Source organism: Centropristis striata, chromosome 13 (assembly GCF_030273125.1).
Source record: "Centropristis striata isolate RG_2023a ecotype Rhode Island chromosome 13, C.striata_1.0, whole genome shotgun sequence".
Lineage (NCBI taxonomy): Eukaryota > Metazoa > Chordata > Actinopteri > Perciformes > Serranidae > Centropristis > Centropristis striata.
Window position 1 is genome coordinate 23,446,802 of NC_081529.1, and position 19,179 is coordinate 23,465,980.

General features: G+C 40.1%; 1 protein-coding gene across 1 annotated transcript in view; it reads right to left on the reverse strand.

Annotated features, from left to right (window-relative positions):
- Window positions 1–1,177: 1,177 nt before the first annotated feature.
- The window catches only part of LOC131984111 (voltage-dependent T-type calcium channel subunit alpha-1I-like), a 240,450-nt gene continuing 222,448 nt past the window's right edge, over window positions 1,178–19,179 (reverse strand). Inside the window, exons 33-37 of the mRNA XM_059348992.1 lie at window positions 17,260–17,409; window positions 9,892–10,029; window positions 6,515–6,707; window positions 5,524–5,759; window positions 1,178–4,027 (exon numbers count right to left, since the gene is read on the reverse strand). Coding sequence (XP_059204975.1) covers window positions 3,296–4,027; window positions 5,524–5,759; window positions 6,515–6,707; window positions 9,892–10,029; window positions 17,260–17,409 — 1,449 coding nt within the window. The 3' untranslated portion in view covers window positions 1,178–3,295. The remainder of the gene's footprint in view (window positions 4,028–5,523; window positions 5,760–6,514; window positions 6,708–9,891; window positions 10,030–17,259; window positions 17,410–19,179) is intronic.

Sequence of the window (19,179 nt, forward strand, 5' to 3'; positions counted from 1 at the left end):
GCTTTATGCGAAGAAAATGCAATGTCAGTGCTGTTTTTATATGATTAGGTTTACTTTCACACAAACCACTTATGGTTTTTAAACTTAATATATTATTAGTCTATTATTAAAATTACATTACATTTTGTTAGGACTTCTAATTCAAACTTTAGGACTTGAGACTTGACTTGGGACTTGTTAGTCTTGACTTGGGACTTAACTGTGACTTCCAAAACAATGACTTGACCCCACAAACAATTTAAACTGAACCAAATTCCTGAAGTTTTGCAACGCCTATGAAACTACATTGTAGCTTACTGCTATCACTCCAAACCAGTTTATAGAAACATGCCTTAAGCCACATTTATTTTATCAAAAGTTCACTTCAATTTCTCTCCACAATGAATGGAAACACGGTTATTGTTCGGTAATTACAGCTAGACTTGAAATCACTCCAGCAATCACGTTTGTGCGAATACAGCGAGGTGAAATTTGCTCCGAGTTCAGTCTGAGCAAACCTTTACATCTTTTAAATTTTACCAGTGGTTTTTACCCCCCGACCTGAGTTCAATAACCTCATTTGTTCATGTCGTCCAATTGCAGCCCATCTCTCTACTGGTTGGTCTCTGAGAGGGCATAGGTGCTATCTGATTGGTTGTAGGTTCAGACAAGTAGAAGCAAAAACAGACAGTAACGAATACTGTTGTATTCTGAGGAGATAAAAATCACATTGACATCATTTACTCAGGGCATACACATAGAACATTTATTGCTGCGTAGTCAGGCTTTAACCTTTGATGCCATAATTCATTGACACAAGGATTTGTCTCAGAAAGATAGGAGGATATATCTTCGAAGCTAAAACAGCCCTTGGTTGCTTCGTGTTTTCCCTCTTCAACCTTTAATCTCAGGATTCCTCGCTGACGAACAGGACACTTCAGGAAAAGGCAATCACTTCACCTGAAGTCATAAACACACACACACACACACACACACACACACACACACACTCTCTCTCTCTCTCTCTCACACACACACACACACAACTGTCTTTACTATCACTCATTAATACCCAACACCATGTGATAAAACATAGTCATCAAAGTGATTTTGCATGATAAAAAAGGTCAAACCCTCGGATATTCTCACATCACCTCATTCTTTTTGAGAAATTAAAAAAAGTAAGGTAATGATCAAAACACTGGGGATACAACAGTCTACCTCTAGAAATCAGGCTTTAAAGATGAGCGTCTCTTTGTTTTTTTGGAAGGAGTGATTATTAATCAGAAGCCAAAATAAGCTTGCATTAAAAGATGCAAAGTTCTGTTCATTGTTACAGTTTCAGCTTCTGATATCAAACTATGGTGTGTGTGAAAAGGGTTGCTACAACATACTGTGTGTGTGAAGAGATGGGGGAAGAGAAAGATGAGTGCATCAGGGTGTCATTTCAAGAAAATCATACTGTATTGCAATCCCAGAACCATGCTTTAAGGAACACTAATGTGTCCGTAATCGATATGTTGTGGTGTAACTCTCAAATTAAAGCTTTCATCGAGATGGTTTACGCTAGTCGTGGTTTTTAGCATAGGAGGCTAAAAAGCAAACAAAGTTCCCTGTGTGCAGCCAGGAATGTCTGTGAGCTAGAATGATCCTCGTGTGCTGAGTGAATATGGCTGTTCACATCTCTGGTCGTCCCCCAACATTTGACAAAAAAATCCTCTGAGGAACCAGTGTTCCCAAAGAGAAATGTGCTGGAGGGAACAATCACTTCAGCGCACAAAAAGTTAGTTTGAAATTTTTTGCTTCGTTGTTTTATACACCGTCCACACGTTTAAAAAATGTTATAAAACTGGAAGCCACTGGCAGACAAAAAGTCCTAGACAACGAGTCAAAGAGACCGGATGGGTTAAATGAAACAGGGACAAAGTAACGGCAACACTTGCACGTGCCTATTCTCTTTTCTACAAAAATAGTGGAATAGAAATCACATGGTTATCACCCGACATTGACATCTTGATACACGTCTGTATATAGATAAAAATCTTGGTTAAATGCAATTCCATCATGCAGTCAATGTCCCTCGCGACTCTTGTGTCCATTCGTCACAAATTCTTAAGCATGGTGAGAGGAAGTGGTGTCAAAAGGAGTGTGCTTCAAGTCTCACTTTAATAAGAATCTTTTTATTTATTTATTTTTTTTGGTGCACACAAGGCTGCCCCATGCACACATTATTGTTTCTTCTGATGGGGTTTGTAAAGCTCCATCCAACCTCTTTCATACTCTTCATGTTTGAGCGAGTGAAAGATGCTGGAGATAGAAAGAAAAATAACCAATTTCACGAATCACTCCATGCACGGTCATACCTCTGCCATCTGTCAATTTTCTTTTCATTTTTCCGCTGCCACTCAAGACTAAGTTGACAAAGAGCTCCGATCAGTCTCCTGTTTAAAAAATACAGAGGTACGGTGAAGTGATGAGAATGATTTAATTCATGCCTTGGATACCTGAGGCAGTGCTCTCTCTCACACACACATGACGAGCACACACACTCTTGAACTCTCCTCCACCTTGCATTTTTACTCTGAACTCAGCAGAAGGTCCTGTGCCAAAGTGAGTAGGACCTGTTGTTTCCGTCTGCCAGAACAGATGGACATTAGATCCGCTTTCTGCTCTCCCAGCCAAACAAATGACCTGCCTTCTCCTTTTCCCAGCCTTCCTTCCGCCTTGATGTATTTCCGCCATTTCCGAGTCTCCTCCCACTTACTTGCTGCACTGCCTCTGAGACATAAACGCGTCAAAACAGCCTCTGTTGGCATGGGTAGCTATTTCAGTTTGGGTGCTTCTATTTTTGCATTTTCAACCTCAGTGAAGCCAAGCCGACACGGGGTGGAAAGGAGACTACAGTAGAGCAACAACAAGACTCTTTCTTGTGTCTTTGAGTTTAAGCTCTTTTGTCTCTGCTCCTATCGACTCCCTGATATGACATAACGGGGTCTCCTGGTCTTACAATGTGAGCAGAACCTTCCACGTCCTCCTCTTCAGGTACAGAGGGATCTATCTTCAGCCCTTGGGCCTTAACTCTGCAGGCCACCTCCTCACCAGCAGGCTACAACCAAGACCACTCCTCTAGGTAGCACAAAATAGGACATGGGCTTGTCACAAATGTATAGAAAGGGGTTGAGGGGGCAAGATGAGGGTTTTGGAATCATGTGTCATCAAGCCTCTCTCTCACTGATGGAAGCAGAGAGAGTGAGAGGGACAGCTATGGGTTTAGATCCAAGGAATGGAGAGACAAAGAAAGAGAGAGCAGTAGGTTTCATCTGTTTTTCCGACAAGGCCCTACTGTTGTTTGGCTTGAGCTCTTCCCTTTGAACCCTTGCTCGCCGTCTCCTATCTCCCCTCTTCCTTCTCCTCTTCTCGTATCAACTAACACTCCTGACCAGGGGTTGGCCAAGAAGCCCTGGGGGTCCATAAGCTCCAAGCCCAGAATCTCCCTGCGGCCCTCCCTGCCCCGGGATGACAGCAGCATCCCCCCTTGGTCCAGGCTGCCTGTGCTGTTGCACTTCTTCACTGCTCCTCCCGGGTACACCAGGGAGCTGGGCGACAGCAGTGATGTCAGCGACAGGCTGCTCAGTGTCTCTGACAAGTGTTCACTGTTCCCCGCTTGGCTGGAGCCGCAGCCGCCGATCGACGATCCGATCCCGATGCCCAGGTCTTCGTCCGAAGGGTCGATGGAGTCGTCGCGGGTGTAGCCCGGGCTGGTGCTACCTCGGCCGCTGCTCTGACTCCGCTGGTGGCCCCTGGTGGCCTGGAGGGTGAGGGCCGACGAGGGGCTCGGCCTCGGTCTCAGGGTCTGGACCGGGGAAAAAATCTCAGTGCTGTCTTCGGGGAGCGGGAGAGGACACACAAGTGGTAAAGGAGCTGTGGGCAAAGGCAACTCCAAGTTCTGTGGTGGAGAGATGCTGAAGCTCAGTCCCTCTTCCAGGGTGGTCTGGAGGCTGCCCTCAGAGCTGCCTGTAGCAAGGGATGAGTCACTGTGGGATGGGTACTGGAAACAGAAGGAAAGAAAGTGGAGCACATGAAATCCAACTCTTACTAATACTATGTAATATCTATCTACCACTATAGGAATGTATTTAATGCAAGCTAAATCGTCGTTAGCTTCTTTACTGTAATGTATTTCCCAGTGAAATATGTGAGTGGTGTAAAGTTGCAAGAGTCATATAAATCAAATCCTCCACATTTTATTTGCAGCTCTAAAATGTGGACAGTCTTAGCATGAATCGGAGCTACAGAAGACTGTTGGCTCCACACACACCTCAGTCACCTGTTGTAAAATAAGGACAAGGACAAGGGAGAGACGAAACAGATATTTTGCAGGCTTTCAACTTGCAGCAAGGCAGCACACACATTTAAACAACACCCAGCCAGTGCCTGTGTATCCTCTGTACTGCCCGCACCTGCAGAGCCGTCCTTCCTGAAATACACCTCAGCCACATTGTGTGGAAAGTGAACACAAAGTTTTTCCCCACACACATCTCTTGCTATCTTTCCATATTGCATAACTGAAAGTTACTAAAATCCACAAACAGTGAGGTGTAGTTTTGAATTTTATATACTAAGTGTGGCCAATGGTGGAATGTAACTAAGAACATTTACTCAACTACTGTACTTAAGTTCAATTTTGAGGTATTTTACTTGAGTGTTTTTTCCATTTTATGTAACTTTATACTTCTACTCCACTACATTTAGCTGCCAGCTTTAGTTACTTCTCAGGTCAAGATTTAAAATAAAAACATTATACATTTAAAGTGATTAGACATTATGTTTAATTAAACCTCATAACAGTATATAAAGCAGTTAAAATCTTTACAAAAATTAAAACGCTGCTTACATAAATGCATCAATAATAATAATCCAATAATATATTTGGAATATATAAAACAATCTGAGTGGGGCCATTCTGCATAATAAGTGTTTTTACTTTTGATATTTTAAGTACATTTTGATGCTGATACTTTTGTACTTTTACTGAATGCAGGACTTTTACTTAAAATAGTGGAGTCATTCCACAGTGTGGTTTTAGTACTTGTACTTAAGTAAAGGATCTGAATACTTCTTCCACCACTTAGTGTGGCTAACTAGTTCATTTTTGTAAAATGTGCAGGATGACTCATTAAACATGTGAAACTGTTTTACTTGGTTTAACAGTCAGGTAAAACAACAGGGACTTTGATGTAAAAGTATATTTGGCATATATCAGGCGATAAATGAACAATTACCACAGGGACACAAGATTGAAACTGGGACTTTAAATGCTGATTACAAACCATAATAACAATTTCATTTATAATCATCTGTTGTCAGCGGCCATTTGTCATTCAGCTAAGCAGGAAATTAAACCTGTTTGTTGTTTTACCGTTAACATTAATCAAACACTTGCTCAAGCCTATACTCCAATAAAACCTCACGAGTATTTTTCTCCACTTTTAGAGTCATCTAACCCATTTGACTGTTTTGTCCGTCTCCTCCCCCTCCCCTTACCTGTGTACAGAGCATCTTGCTATGGGCTCCTGGGGAGCGGAGCGAAGCCCAGGAGGCTGGGGAGGTCAGCCGGAGGCCCCTCGACAACCGTAGGCTCCTGCTGCGGGGAGGTGCTGGGATGGCCGCTCCTGCAGGGTGGAAGAACTCTGCAGGCAGATGGAAGAGAGGAGAAATGCCACTGGCTCCTCCTCCTCCTTCTTTGTTTCTGTCCTTGTTGCTGCTGCTGGAAATGCCACCTTGAGGAGGGAACACACTCTTTCCATTTCTACCCTTGTGTCAACTGATCTCCACTTGAATGATTTGTTTAATCTGAATAATGTATGTAGATCAAGTTATAGCAGAGGAGTATATTTATATATGTATATATATATTAATAGACAAAACCACTCTAATAGCTATTAAATCAGCGAGCCGAGCACAACGCTAGCAGGTGGATGTCGTGAGTAAACCTGCTTCAATATACACAGATGCTTTCAAAATGCTTCCTTCTGGTGGGGCCTGTTGTTGCTTTAAAGGGCGGTGGGTAAAAGCACCAACTGTTTGATTAAAACTGACAGATTTCAAATTTGTGTTGATGTTTTAATGTGCAGTGTGGCTCTGCTTCGTGATGCCATTTGCTTAAAAAATTCAGATCAGCTGAATTTGAAAAAAATAATAATTATGAAAACACATTGCACCAGCTGCAGATCCACACAGATGTGATGCAAATAACCTGGAATTGCTGACCAGTTGGACCAAATATTTTGTTATATATATATATATATATATATATATATATATATTTATATATATAAAATTTAAACAAAATACAAGTATGAACATAAAATTGAGAATATTGCTGTGTGTTATTTCTTGTTCATATGTCAATTTTACCCACCACCTATGAAATCATACTGGTACTAATACATATTTAAAACTATTAATCATGAATACATTCCTTTAAAAATCTGCCTGGTAGAACAGTGAACATCTCCAATCAGCTTTTACTCACCAGGGCTACAGTGAGGTGAGCACATATGTGGTTGGTGTGTTTGCAGCTCCATGTCCTGTAGTGCAGTCTCCACCTCGATGCTCAGAGCCCTGCAGGGCTGGCTCTGCACCACGCTCTGAGCCTGGTGGCCTCCTGCATGACTCCCTCCACCTCCAGCCTCCTCAGAGCTGCGGGAGTCACTGCTGCACCTTCCCTGGAAGACAACACACGATGTGACAGTGAAGAGAAAGCCTTCCTCTGGGATGGATTAATCACGCAAGTGTGTGGATTTTACAACCCTCATTCCAAAAAATGTTGACACAGTGTGAAAGATGTAATAAAAATAGAATGCTTGTATGGCTGTACCCAAGTTTAACTTAAAAGAAAAGTTAAATTACACATGCAGGGATCAATTATATGCTGAAAATTGCTTGAACTTCTGCGCTGAACGGCTTATAATCATTAACATATCTTAAAATTAGCCTTAAGCTCTTATTTATTCTGCGAGGGGACAATTGAAGTTTAGGATTAGCATTATATTTTGTGACAATTCCTGGACCAGGTCTGATAGAAAATGAGCAGAGAAAAGACAGCAGCCCCTGTGGCATCCTGCACATATCAAACATGGCCTCTGATTCACATCCCTTGGGCTTTTCATTTTAAAGTGCTAGTGAAGGGGTGAGGACTGATTATGAGCTGAATGAGCCTGTTATTGTCATGTAAATGTTACATATTGAAACAACAAATGTTTGGTTATAAATTTGTCAGTATGTGTGATGGCTGCAACAGCTGGGAGCGGGAAACAGGAGGAAGATTAAAGCAGGAGTTCAGCTTTGTAAATGCTTACCTCGTACGTTTTAATTACCATCACGTTGGGAATCAGTTGTGCGCGTTCGTGTGCACACACACACACACACGTATGTGGGTTTTGTGCTTCCGCTAGTGTATTGTATCTCTGTGTCATTCAGTCCTAACCCCTGAACAGCCCCCATTCAAACAGGCAGCCACCCACACCCATAGAAACCTCAAACAGCCTTGGCACACATGCTTGATGGCACACACACATTTTTATTTACCAAACAGTGTTTGACAAATGAAATCCCTAACCTTAGATCCTTCCTCACCTTCTGTCTCTCCCTCTTCCCCTCTCTTTCTCCCTTCCTCTAATGAGGTGTGGTTCATAGCCATGCTTGGTGCTTGCAGGCTTATCTGGCTATCCAGAACCAAGGAGCATTACCCCATTACAGTGAAGGATATCTAGGAAGGACGGATGATAAGGGATGGAGATAGAGGGGCTAGAGGGAGGTGCAGAGAAGGTGTGCAATTACCAGAGGGGTAACACTGAGAAAGGAGAAACATGAAAGATAAAGTCTAAAGAGAGAGAGAGTAGGTGCAAGCGAGGGAGGCATGAGAGCCACCCAGGATAGCAGCTAGGGAGAGGCTAGTTTTATTCATGAGAAGAGTCTGTGGATTCTTCAAAGACAAGATAGTTACCACTGATACACAGAGAGAAAGAGATAAAGGGGCCTTTGGAACCTAAGGTTTAAATCTGTAATTCACAAGAGAGCCTACAGCAAAGCCACGGAAAGGATTTTATAATGGTCATTTGTTTTGTGCTTCCTGGAATGAGTGTAAAAAATCATCAGTGAGCCTCGGCTATTGTTTGTGCTTATCCTCGTGGGGGAGGGTATACTGTACGTGTCAAGTACAAAGTAATGCACGCACTAGAAGTTAACCACTGTGAATATATGGTGCAATTGGTATGATAGTGGTCACTGCATCTTTGTCTTTCTCTGAAGTTTAATTTTAAAGCAAAAAAGTTATACTGCATGAAGTTGAATCTGCTTTGGTCTCAAAATTTAGTGCAAAGGTGACAAGCAGGTAAACAGCCCAACTAAAGTACATGCTGCATGTGGCACCAGCTGTGTGTTAGCTCAAATTTAGCAGAGCAAAAATGTCAGTTATCACTAAGTCGTGGTTTGTCCAATTCTAGAATAAAAGCGGTTGCACCATGGAGTTTCTACATTACTACTCTCTGAAGACGACAAAGACAAAAGGGTTAGGCTCAGTGAAAAAGTTACAATTACAAATCCACGTGTTAGTTCAGCACCACAGACAGTGCCATGGATTTATCCCTATACACCACAGTTATGCCGCTGATATTTCTGAGCCATGGTGGGGGCAATAGATTCAAAATTCAACAAACCTCTGTCAGGTAAAGGATTAATAACTCAAGCAGACTACACTGTAATAAAAAAACAAAATAGTTTTTAAAAAATGGTCAAAAGTCTGGCAGCAAAGTTGCCAAACACTGTCAGATAATTTTCTTTCTTGCATTTAAAAAATAAATATCTATAGAATAACCTCAAAAGGTTGATTTTTTTAATATGATGGGTGATGTATGGATATATACAAAACATATTGCCGATATATTACATATAATTCAGTGTAATTCAACATTCAAGACAATGAAGCATTAAATAATACTGTAAAAAAACTATAATGCCCCATTATATTAATTTACATATTTAAATTTTCATTTTATGGTAACTATTTGTAATAAAAGACCTTTATGTTTATTAATAGTTTTTGCAGTTTTGCAGTTAATGTAGAAAAAAAAATCTAGAAAAACCCTGTGATTAATACAGTAACTTTCTGGAAAATATTTTTTTTCTACAGCGTAGATGGACTTAAATGAAGCAAGCCCTCTGCCCTGTACTTTCAGTTACAAGGGAATGGTAAAACATCAGTTTTTCTACCACAAAGCATATTTTTTTCATGATATTAAATGCCATTTTACAAGATATTGATCCAGATTAATATGGTGTGATACATGACCATGGAACTCAATCAATCACTGACTGGCCACCTGCCTGTTATGACTTTACGTCCAAATTGTGGTGCTACCAGTTTTGGTAACGAGTAGTTACCGAGCCTTGAGTGTCGACTTCATACCCTAACTAATAGCTGAGACAACCCAGTGCTGGTGCCAAGGATGGAGGTGTTGTAAAAAAATGGCCACCTGCCTGCCACCTGCCACCTGACTTTATGTCCAAATTAGTTGGATAAAAAAAAAACTTTAAAAATTCAGGGCTCAGCCAAGACGTTATTGAGTCTAGGGGCTTTTTTCCCACTTAAAGCAGCTATTTGCACTCTTTTCAAAGCGATTTCATTATTAATGCCTAAAAATCTGTACATCATTTAGAAAAACTTGATAGTTTCAAAGGAAATTATTTTATGTCTTTTATTTTGGCCTCCTAGAAAATGAGTCCAATTAGGGATAGGGCTTATGTTTTTACATTTGTACTACATATTTTTGGGGGCTTATGAAGTGTTTTTTTTTTCTCAGAAGTGTAGATGCTAATCCTACCTTCCCACCTCCCTCTGCTCATACACACCTTTCCCTCTTGCGCCAGCAGCTGGTAGGCAGTATGTTCGTCCAGGCTGAGGTCATCTGGCAGGGCGGGGGACGACGACTTGTCCGACAGTTGCTCTGACTTCAGCGACGCCTGCTCAATCTCTGCCATCCTGATCTGCTGCAAAAATGCACCTCCGTTATTCATGTCTTAAAACAGGAAGAGATCGGGAAAACGAACAGCAAACATTTCAGACTGCAAGGAATAAATTAATACCGCAATGTCTCATTAGTGCTAAATATAATGCATGATTTATTCTAGGGTTCACAACAACCATGGCTGGCTTCAGTATCTTATATCTTTCTGGACATAGATATTACATTTCTGAAAGATCAGCAACAAGGCTTTGAAGATGTCCCTGGTGATTTAAACAGTAGACCTAGGCCGATATGAGCTACACAGACAAGATCGGTAAAACCTCCGCCAAGTTTCGATACGCTTCACCAGATGTTGACAATTCAAAGTGGCCAAAATGCCGTGGCACCTGTCTGTAAAGAGAGCAGTGTGAGAGATTTCAAGAAGTACAAACATTGCTTTGTCATCATGAATTGAACAAATATTTCCCAGTGCCCCAAAAATATGTGAAGAAGGAGGCTGAATGAGAGGCAAGGCAGATATCCAAGCAGAACGTACACAGCAAGTGTATGTTTATGGATGTGAACCGGCAGTATCTGCATGTAGAGGAAGCCAGAATGAAGAGATGTTTTTTTCCCCCATCAGAACCACATAATTCTACCCCTGCAGCCAACTGTATATTACATTTTTGCATGTCGTACACACACGTAGAGCAGTCCTAAACATTACCAAACACAGATTAATTAGAAATTGACAACAATAACTCCAACTGTTACAAGTGTAATTCAGGCCATATGGCAATTGAATTGGTTTTAAATTATCGCTGCACGAGCCTCCTCAGCTGACACTCGTCTCTACACTTCCCCGCTTTCAAAACATACTGCAAACAGTGAGCTGGAGTGGAATTTCAGGGTTCTGGAGGTGCTTGGATGCGCTCAAGCGGTGTTGCTTTAAAGAGACTGAGCAATAAATAGCCAGAGAGAAGCATTAAAAAGGATACTTAAAAAGAGCCCAATGAAATCCAATGGAGTGAGGCCTGTTAGCGATATATTAACACATACCCGTAGGTGAGAAAGACAAAGAGGTTCATAGAGAAAGATTCATGGCTGATATGCAGCAGTAAATTACCATTTCCCAAGGAGGGAGAGAGAAAGAGAGAAACAGAGGGGTGGGATGAGGCAAGGAAGCAAAGCCAGAGCACGACAATGCAACTCATTACTGTTTTGGAGTACTTTGCAGTTTTTCTGTGTATTGACCCCCACTAATGCCCCTATGTGACAGAACCATATCTCCTGATTTGCTCCTTGTCTCAGACTTGGGTTGTAAATAGCTTCAAAAAGGTCCCTGCAAGTCATCAAATGCTATTGGAAACAACAGCCTTTCTTTTCCTGTTTTCTTGGCTGTGCCTCCAGGGACAGTGAAAGAGGTACAATGGGTACAAGGAGAAGCTGCTATACAGTTGCTTCCAAGGTAACTGCAGAGATATTGAAGGCTTCACTGGGGGGACTCAGACAAGAACCAATTGAAAGTGTCCACCGCAGCCTGAGAGCAAAGGGGCAAAGGATTGTTTTTATTATACACTGCAGGGAGGCAATGAGAGGAGAAGTTTGTGTGACTTAGCACGAAAACAAGCATGACTGATATCTTATGGCAACATCAAATCACTCATGCTGGTGTAGACCTGGTAAGGGTATGCAATAATTTATGTTAAAGACAAGAAAGATGTGCACAAGGAGGTGCAATAACAGGCACATTTCCTGCTTCTCCTTTTTGCTGTCAATCACAAGTTTTATCATCCTACTTCATGTCACCAAAGAAATGTTACAAGCCTGCACTTTAGTGATTGAAGTTATTTGGGAAGTCTTTCAATTATTGTCCTATTTGCCTCAAATAATACTTTCTATAAAATGCACAATACACAACATACTGTATATGCAGCACAAAAAACAATTTAATACTGTTATTTATTTATCCTCTAAGACCTCTTGGAACTACTTTTTTTGTGAAATTGCCAATGCATTACCAGAGTCCATTCATCATGCAGGACTGCTGAGAGGGATGGACAAAATGTGTTCAAACCAACCTTTAAAGTTGGTTTGTGATCCGCCAACAAGTTTAAAGTGTTTTATTTTAATTCTCACAATGTGGCCACAGTACCTGACCAATAGAGAGCAAATTAAATGACGTATTTTTGGAGGCCAACCCGTAAGTTAGCATCATCATGGGGTCTATTGAGAATTGGGATTTTTGCATTGGATTTTGGATCATTGCAGAAAATAAGCTCTGTGGCAAACACACATTTCTGATGCTTACGTGTTTTGTTTAGCAGGATAATCTTGACGAATGAAAACCACTTTTATGGTGTTTGAAGCGTTAATTCAGCCGACAGATGTTAAAAGCTGACGTCATGCTATAGCGAACTACTCCACGTCGCATGACTTGAATGTCACTCCCGTTATGCTTCAGACGGTCTCCGACAAGCTAACTCAAGGTTTTGACAAACTAGCGAAACTGTCTAATAAATAATTTATTAACCTAATCTACAAGAGTTTGTAAGAGCACTGAAACACAAGACTAGAGGCTGTAAGGCACCTAATGAGCAAGTTCCAGTTCGTGTCTGGCGTGATGACGTTTAATGTCAACCACTGTAGTCTCATTAACCAATTGTTAGCAACCACCTTTATAAGGACACCTTAAAAAAAAATCAGAAGTTGGGGTACTATTAACGCGTTTTATGTTGTACAACAAAATGCGAACATCACTGAATCACCTTATTTCGGGCATCTAATCACCAACTTATTAAAAATCCTCATTGAGTTTGAAACGTTAGACCCCAGGGCGTTAAAATGCTAACTTACTTCCTGGTTTAAGAACTCATTCTTGTGGCGCCCAATTTGTTTGAACTTGCGTCCCCCCTACTGGATTAACTTTGTCTATGTCGCCAGGTATCCCAGCATGCTAGTCATACTAGTCAATTCCAGTACACATTTGAAAAGTCAAAATATTGTGTTTTTTGTGATAACCATAGTGATATCAGTTAGATTTGGTTAGATCAGTACTATGGAATATAAAATCATTCAGCTTTGCTCACTACATCTTCCCCTTTATTACCTTAAGGAGTGCATAAACTTCTTTTTGAAATACAAAAAAGTGAAATTATAATTTGTTTTATTAATTTTGGCTGAAAAAAAATTCCACATGGTGCATCTCTACCTGCCCATGTCCAAAGATATGTTTTTGCCCTCTGCCTGTTCAAGTAGCTTTCAGAACCATTATTTCAAAATAGCTTCGCAACTCTGATGCTGCCCTTCAAAGTGGCGCCCTCCCAAAAATAGTGCCAGAAAAATAATGTTGTGGACCGCTCACTTGAGAAGTGCCTGTTTATGCTCGCAACTGAATAAATGGCAAAGGCCTTCACTGCTCCATTGAACTGTTCCCTGTAGACTCAACTGTAGTCAGACTCAGGCTGTGGCTGATCTCCAGTCTTTATTAGGCCGTTACTTGATGAATATTTTCACTGTCACACACGGCATCCAGGTGTCCCGCTGTGCCTTCCTGTCCCCCCTTGTACGTAACTCACATCAGTGAAAGACCCATCTGTCTGAAAATGGCACACACCCACACTCATTGTCTCTCAGACAAACAAACAAAATGCAAGCCTAATGGTTAAAGAACATAGAGGAGAACAGAACATGATCAGATACAGTAAATCAGACATAGATAGTAGCCAGAGGTGTGGAGGAGCTGATGGGAAGAGGAAGCATGTAAAAGAGGGAGAATAGATTGATGGTTTGACAGCATCTGCAGACAGGCAGAAAGCAGGACTGACAGGTGAGGAGGTGTAGAGCTCAGTTATTGCTTCTTCTGAGCTGACCCACTGCACTTTGTCATTGTGATGGACAACACTGGCACAGAACAGTATGTTTGTGAGTGTGTTTTATGCAGGATCTCCTGCGTACAAAATACCCCCAAATACGAGCACGACTGAAGGAGCGTGTTGGTGCGAGCGTGCATGCAGTCACACCAGGAATGGTTGCATGTGTGTAAGCATGCAGTGGGCCTCATTAATCCACATTTCTGCCCATATGGGAAGTAGATATCATCTTGTGTTGATAGTGTGTTTAATTAAGGGCTAAAATTCCCTGTCAGACTGTAACATAATAGCACATTCAGTAGCTGACATGGTTTATAAAGCATGAACTTTCCACTCAGACTGCTTGTGTGATGAATGAAGCCCCGTGTGAGCATGTGCATGATAGTACGTGCAAATGCATGTTCCTGTGTGTGCAAATATGCATGCGCGTCATCTGCTTACCAACATTGTGTATGTGTGCATGAATGTGTTTGTCTTTTTATGTGTGTGTGTGTGTGTGTGTGTGTGTGTATTTAGTGTTTCAGGACTGAGTTTTGCAAAGTTTTTGATGCAGACAAAAGTGTTTTCCACAACACACACGTCAATGAAACCCTCAGTATGTGCATGTTATATACATTATATATATAGTATATTGGGGGCTGATTACTATGTTTGCATATACTATTTATACATGCATATGTTTATGCATATGTATGCTAAGGAAATTAGAAGTCCCAACTCAACCCCCCCCCTCATAGACTTATAGACTAGCATGTTTCTGTGGGTGAGGGTACAGTGCAGTCCCTTATCTCACAGACTTTACTGAGGGACTTGCCCATACTTCATAGCAAAATTATAGATGTATAAAATGTGTTTTTGTACAACAACATGTACTCAAACCAAGCATAGACCGTGTAGGGAAGAAATCTTCTTGGAAGTTTACCAGGACTGGGACATTAATATTTAACCTTGTATATAATGTGCCAAATAAAAAAAGAAACAATAGATCAACTAGTGAACGCTTTTTAGCAAAGGTCATATTCTGCTTGAGGGAAACTTTTATTGAACCAATATATGCTTTGGTATTATTTGCTGGGCTTGTAATTAATCATTAATTATTCATATAATTGAAAATACATTTCTCAAGATACTGCAAAACATGTTTTACTAGACCTATTATTGCTTATAGTTTATGAATTCATTAAGTTATAAAAAACAAATAAAAAAAGGGAAATAATAAGTTTCTCCTGTTGTCCACACTGCAAGGCACCTGGCATTAAGTGTTGTAAGTAGGGAAGATTTAAAATAAATACAAACTATCAAATGTACAAAAAAAATAGCCAAAATAAATGTAGGAATAAATAAATAAATAAATAAATGAAATCTGACATAAATTATTTATTTATTTATCTATTTAATTTGCATCTTTATTTATTTAGATTTTTGTATATATATATATATATATATATATATATATATATATATATATATTATATATATATATATATATATATATATATATATATATATTATATATATATATATATATATATATATATATATATATATATATTTTTTTTTTTTTTAATTTAAAAAAAAACAAAACTATTTTAAGCTCTTTCACAGCTGTGCCATTAACACCCATGAGATTTAGGCTTTAGGCTGGAGATTGGGATTGGGTCTTTCACTTGTATATTTCTGCCTCCACAACTATATGGTGCTTGTATCCAGTGTGAATTCATTATTATACATTATATATTATACCACCTGGGGCCATGTTTACCAAGCATCTTAGAGCAAGGAAGCAGGCCTAACGAGCCCAAATTTCTCAGAACGATCCAGATTAGGTGCTACTTTCAGGCAAAGCAGTAAAAGTGTTTTCGAAATCAATCTTTTGCTGCAATCTCTCAAGTGCTTCATCTACAAATCTGTGTCAACAAAATCTTAAAATGTACATTTATTTGATAGCAAGTAACTGTGGCTATGACAGCAGATTTGGGTCCCTCACATCTGTGACGACATTAATGCATTTCAGAGCTTCAAAGCTGACCTGGTTCTTCCTCACCACTCACCACTAAACATGATAATCAAAGACTTGATAAGCCCGGTTTTGCAAATTATGAGCGTAGCCATTGGTAAGATGACCTGATTGAACACGTCAATTAAACCACGGCATTCTTAAATACACTTTAAATACTGTGTAATTAAGTTTATATTTCAGTCTGGCTGCCCAGTGGTTGAAGCATCATCTCTCTCCCTCTGAACGTAACTGTCGAGCCAAACAACTGCAGCAACAGCGAGCAAGAAAGACCGCAGAGTCACCTGCAACAACTTCAAGGGAAAGTTTGTTTGCCTGAAATGTCACTAGATTTGTTGCAGGGCTCATTTTGTAAAATAACATTTCTAAAGGGGTCATAAAAGTGTCCAAGACTAGCAGCATGGATGTTAAATTGGCTACACTGGGGTGGTTTCTTTATAGATAGGTTTAACATTCTTTGGTCGGAGCTTTTTTAATACTAGTGAAATGCTCTGTGTGAGTTATAGGAGTGATTCTGACATGTCTGATAAATATGGGCCTCCAGGTTTGGCACTAAAACTGATAATGTTAAAAATGTATGCATCTATTTATGTTACTGTGGCAGCCAAAAGTAGTTCTGTTTAAACCACAAGCAGTGGCGGATCGAGGTAAATATTCATGGGGGGAGAGGAGACTTTAAGAGGTGGCAGAAATAAATACATATGCTAATTTAATCACTAACATTCATAACATCAAGATGTGCTGGGTAAAACCCCTAAATAAAGATATTTTAACTCAAAAACATTAGCATCATTGTGGCACGACTAAAGCATTGAATATAATAAAAGCTGGAAAGTATTTAATTGGAGAAAAAAAAAGACATACATGTCTTTTTTGATCAAACATAGGCTACTCACTTAGCCTAAAATAATGGCAAAACAGGTAATTAAATTATGTGTTCATGTACATCTATCTATCTATGCATTAACATATATGTCCCTTAAAGTCTTAAACTTTCACATTTAGTGTTGCCAACAATTATCATTAATGCTGATTAAACTAAAAAAGTATTTTGTATTTGTGCTCAAATTTGAAAATGTGGTTAAAGTGCAAAACTTTTTTTGTGTGCAGCCAGAAGTGGGAATAAACAGAGCTGCTACACTTGCACTTTATCATTGGAACTTTGCTCTTTACATTTCCGACCAACAAAGCTTTTTATTTATATAATTTGTCCAAACGGGGATGATAAAACCTTTTAAAGGCAGCTGCCACCGTAGATCCGCCCCTAACCACATGGTTACATCCCTCCTCAAGGTGTATGAGCGTGTGTGTGTGTGTGTGTGTGTGTGTGTGTGTGTGTGTGCTGTTTATATGTGTGTGTATCCATGTGTGTTGACGTTGGTACCTCTTGTGGATGGCCCTTGCAATCTTTGCAGATGGGTGGAGGAGAGGAATAGTGGTGGAAGACAGAACCGGAGAGGTTGTCGATCATCAGCATCTCCCCCTCCAATGTATCCTTGATCAAGAGAGAAACGCTGTCCAGCCATTGGCTCTCCTGGAACACATACACACGCACGCACAGACATACACACGGACACATACACACGGGACGCAGGCCGGCAGACCAGTATTGCACGCAGGTGCAAACATGTGCACATGCGGACATGCGAGGACAAAGAACACGCAGGGAAATGCATACACCATTGTAAGGGTTATTAAAGTGTCTGTGTGTGCACACGCAGGTATGCTTTATACTTTATTATACTCTTATACAAATGCACATGTGCATATCCACTCACACATATGTATATTTCACATTATCTAAGTCTTAATTTCTAAAAATTCTCCTCAAAAATTAGGGAAAAAGCTAATCAAACACATTCTCTGTCAGAGATCATGTACAAATAAAACAGAACATATCCCTCTCTCATGCTTTGTTGGCCTTTAGGGCTAAACACTGTTCTCTTTTGGAAAAAGGCTGCTCAATAATATGACTCCAAACCCTCATTAGCCAAGTAACACATAATTTTACTATCAAAGCCTTGAGCACTGCGAGTGGTGCAATTACATTTGATATATCACCTCAATTAGGCTGTTCAATACCTTGTTGAAACAATTTAAGATTTAAGCATTTGCTTTGTGCTCTGGGTATTATTAGGTTTAAAGCAATTTAGACTGAATCAGTCAGGGCTTTTTCTGCGACTTAAATGATCCCTCCTTGCTTGAATCTCATCTGCCAGATTGGTTTTCCCAGAAACCAATCTGGCAGAAAAGGGGAAACTACTGACAGAAAAAGGAAACTACTTTAAAAATGATTTCTGTGTTTCTTGGCAAGGCACTGTATTTCACAATGAATTAGATGCCTGTAGCACATTCATAACAGCCAAAATAACTGTATTACATCAGCAGATATAGCCCAAAAGATACTGTGAAACAAGGTCACTCCTCTTCAATCCCCACACAAGTCTAATTTCATAACACATTTCTACAACGCCGCTTATAGGACTATATTTAGATCTCTTATGCAAACACACATTTCTGACTCATGCTGTTATATTTCAATCACTCATGGCTCATGTTTTGAAAATGAGGGGGGTAAGAATTGAAGAGATAGGTTACTGTACTCCCAGCATTATAAATATACCTAAATCATGCTGGTTTATGAAACCGTGCTGCAGTGCCATATTCTGGCATGTAGACACGCTGACTGCAGCTCTTTTAATACATGCATGTATAAAAAAATCCCTTTTTTTCTCTCGCACACAGACAGTCCCAAGATGCATTCTGTGTAGGTGGAGAGTTTGATATAAAAACTAATGTTTGATTGACTGTGGTGGCCTATGTGCTGGCCTCCATTAATAACTGTATTAGTGGACAACAATAGGGCCCGTCTACAGGGAATGGAAGTTGAGAGAGAGAGGAGAGAGCTGAAATTAATTACTGCGTCTATCTGACTGTCACTGCCTCAGCCATTATCTCTCCTGTCTTATTCCCTTACTCTCTCTCCCTCTGTGTGTGGCGGCTTCCTACAGTGTCGCCTCTAGTCCCTGTGCAATATATTACTAGCGTTTCACCATAGAGTCAAAAATGACTTTTTCACGGCACATTATAGAATATACTAGTTGCAGCTGCAATCTTTCTTTTGCTCTTGAAGTCTCCATATATCATAAAGACTCTATCAGCACTCTTTGAGTATACAAACATCAATTTTATGGAAGTTATTTGCCTCCATAAAACCAATATTTTTTGTTGAAAATATAGTGTCCCAAAGGAAAATGACTTGTTTTAGCTGGAGAAGCTGGTAATATTATTTCAATATGGGGAG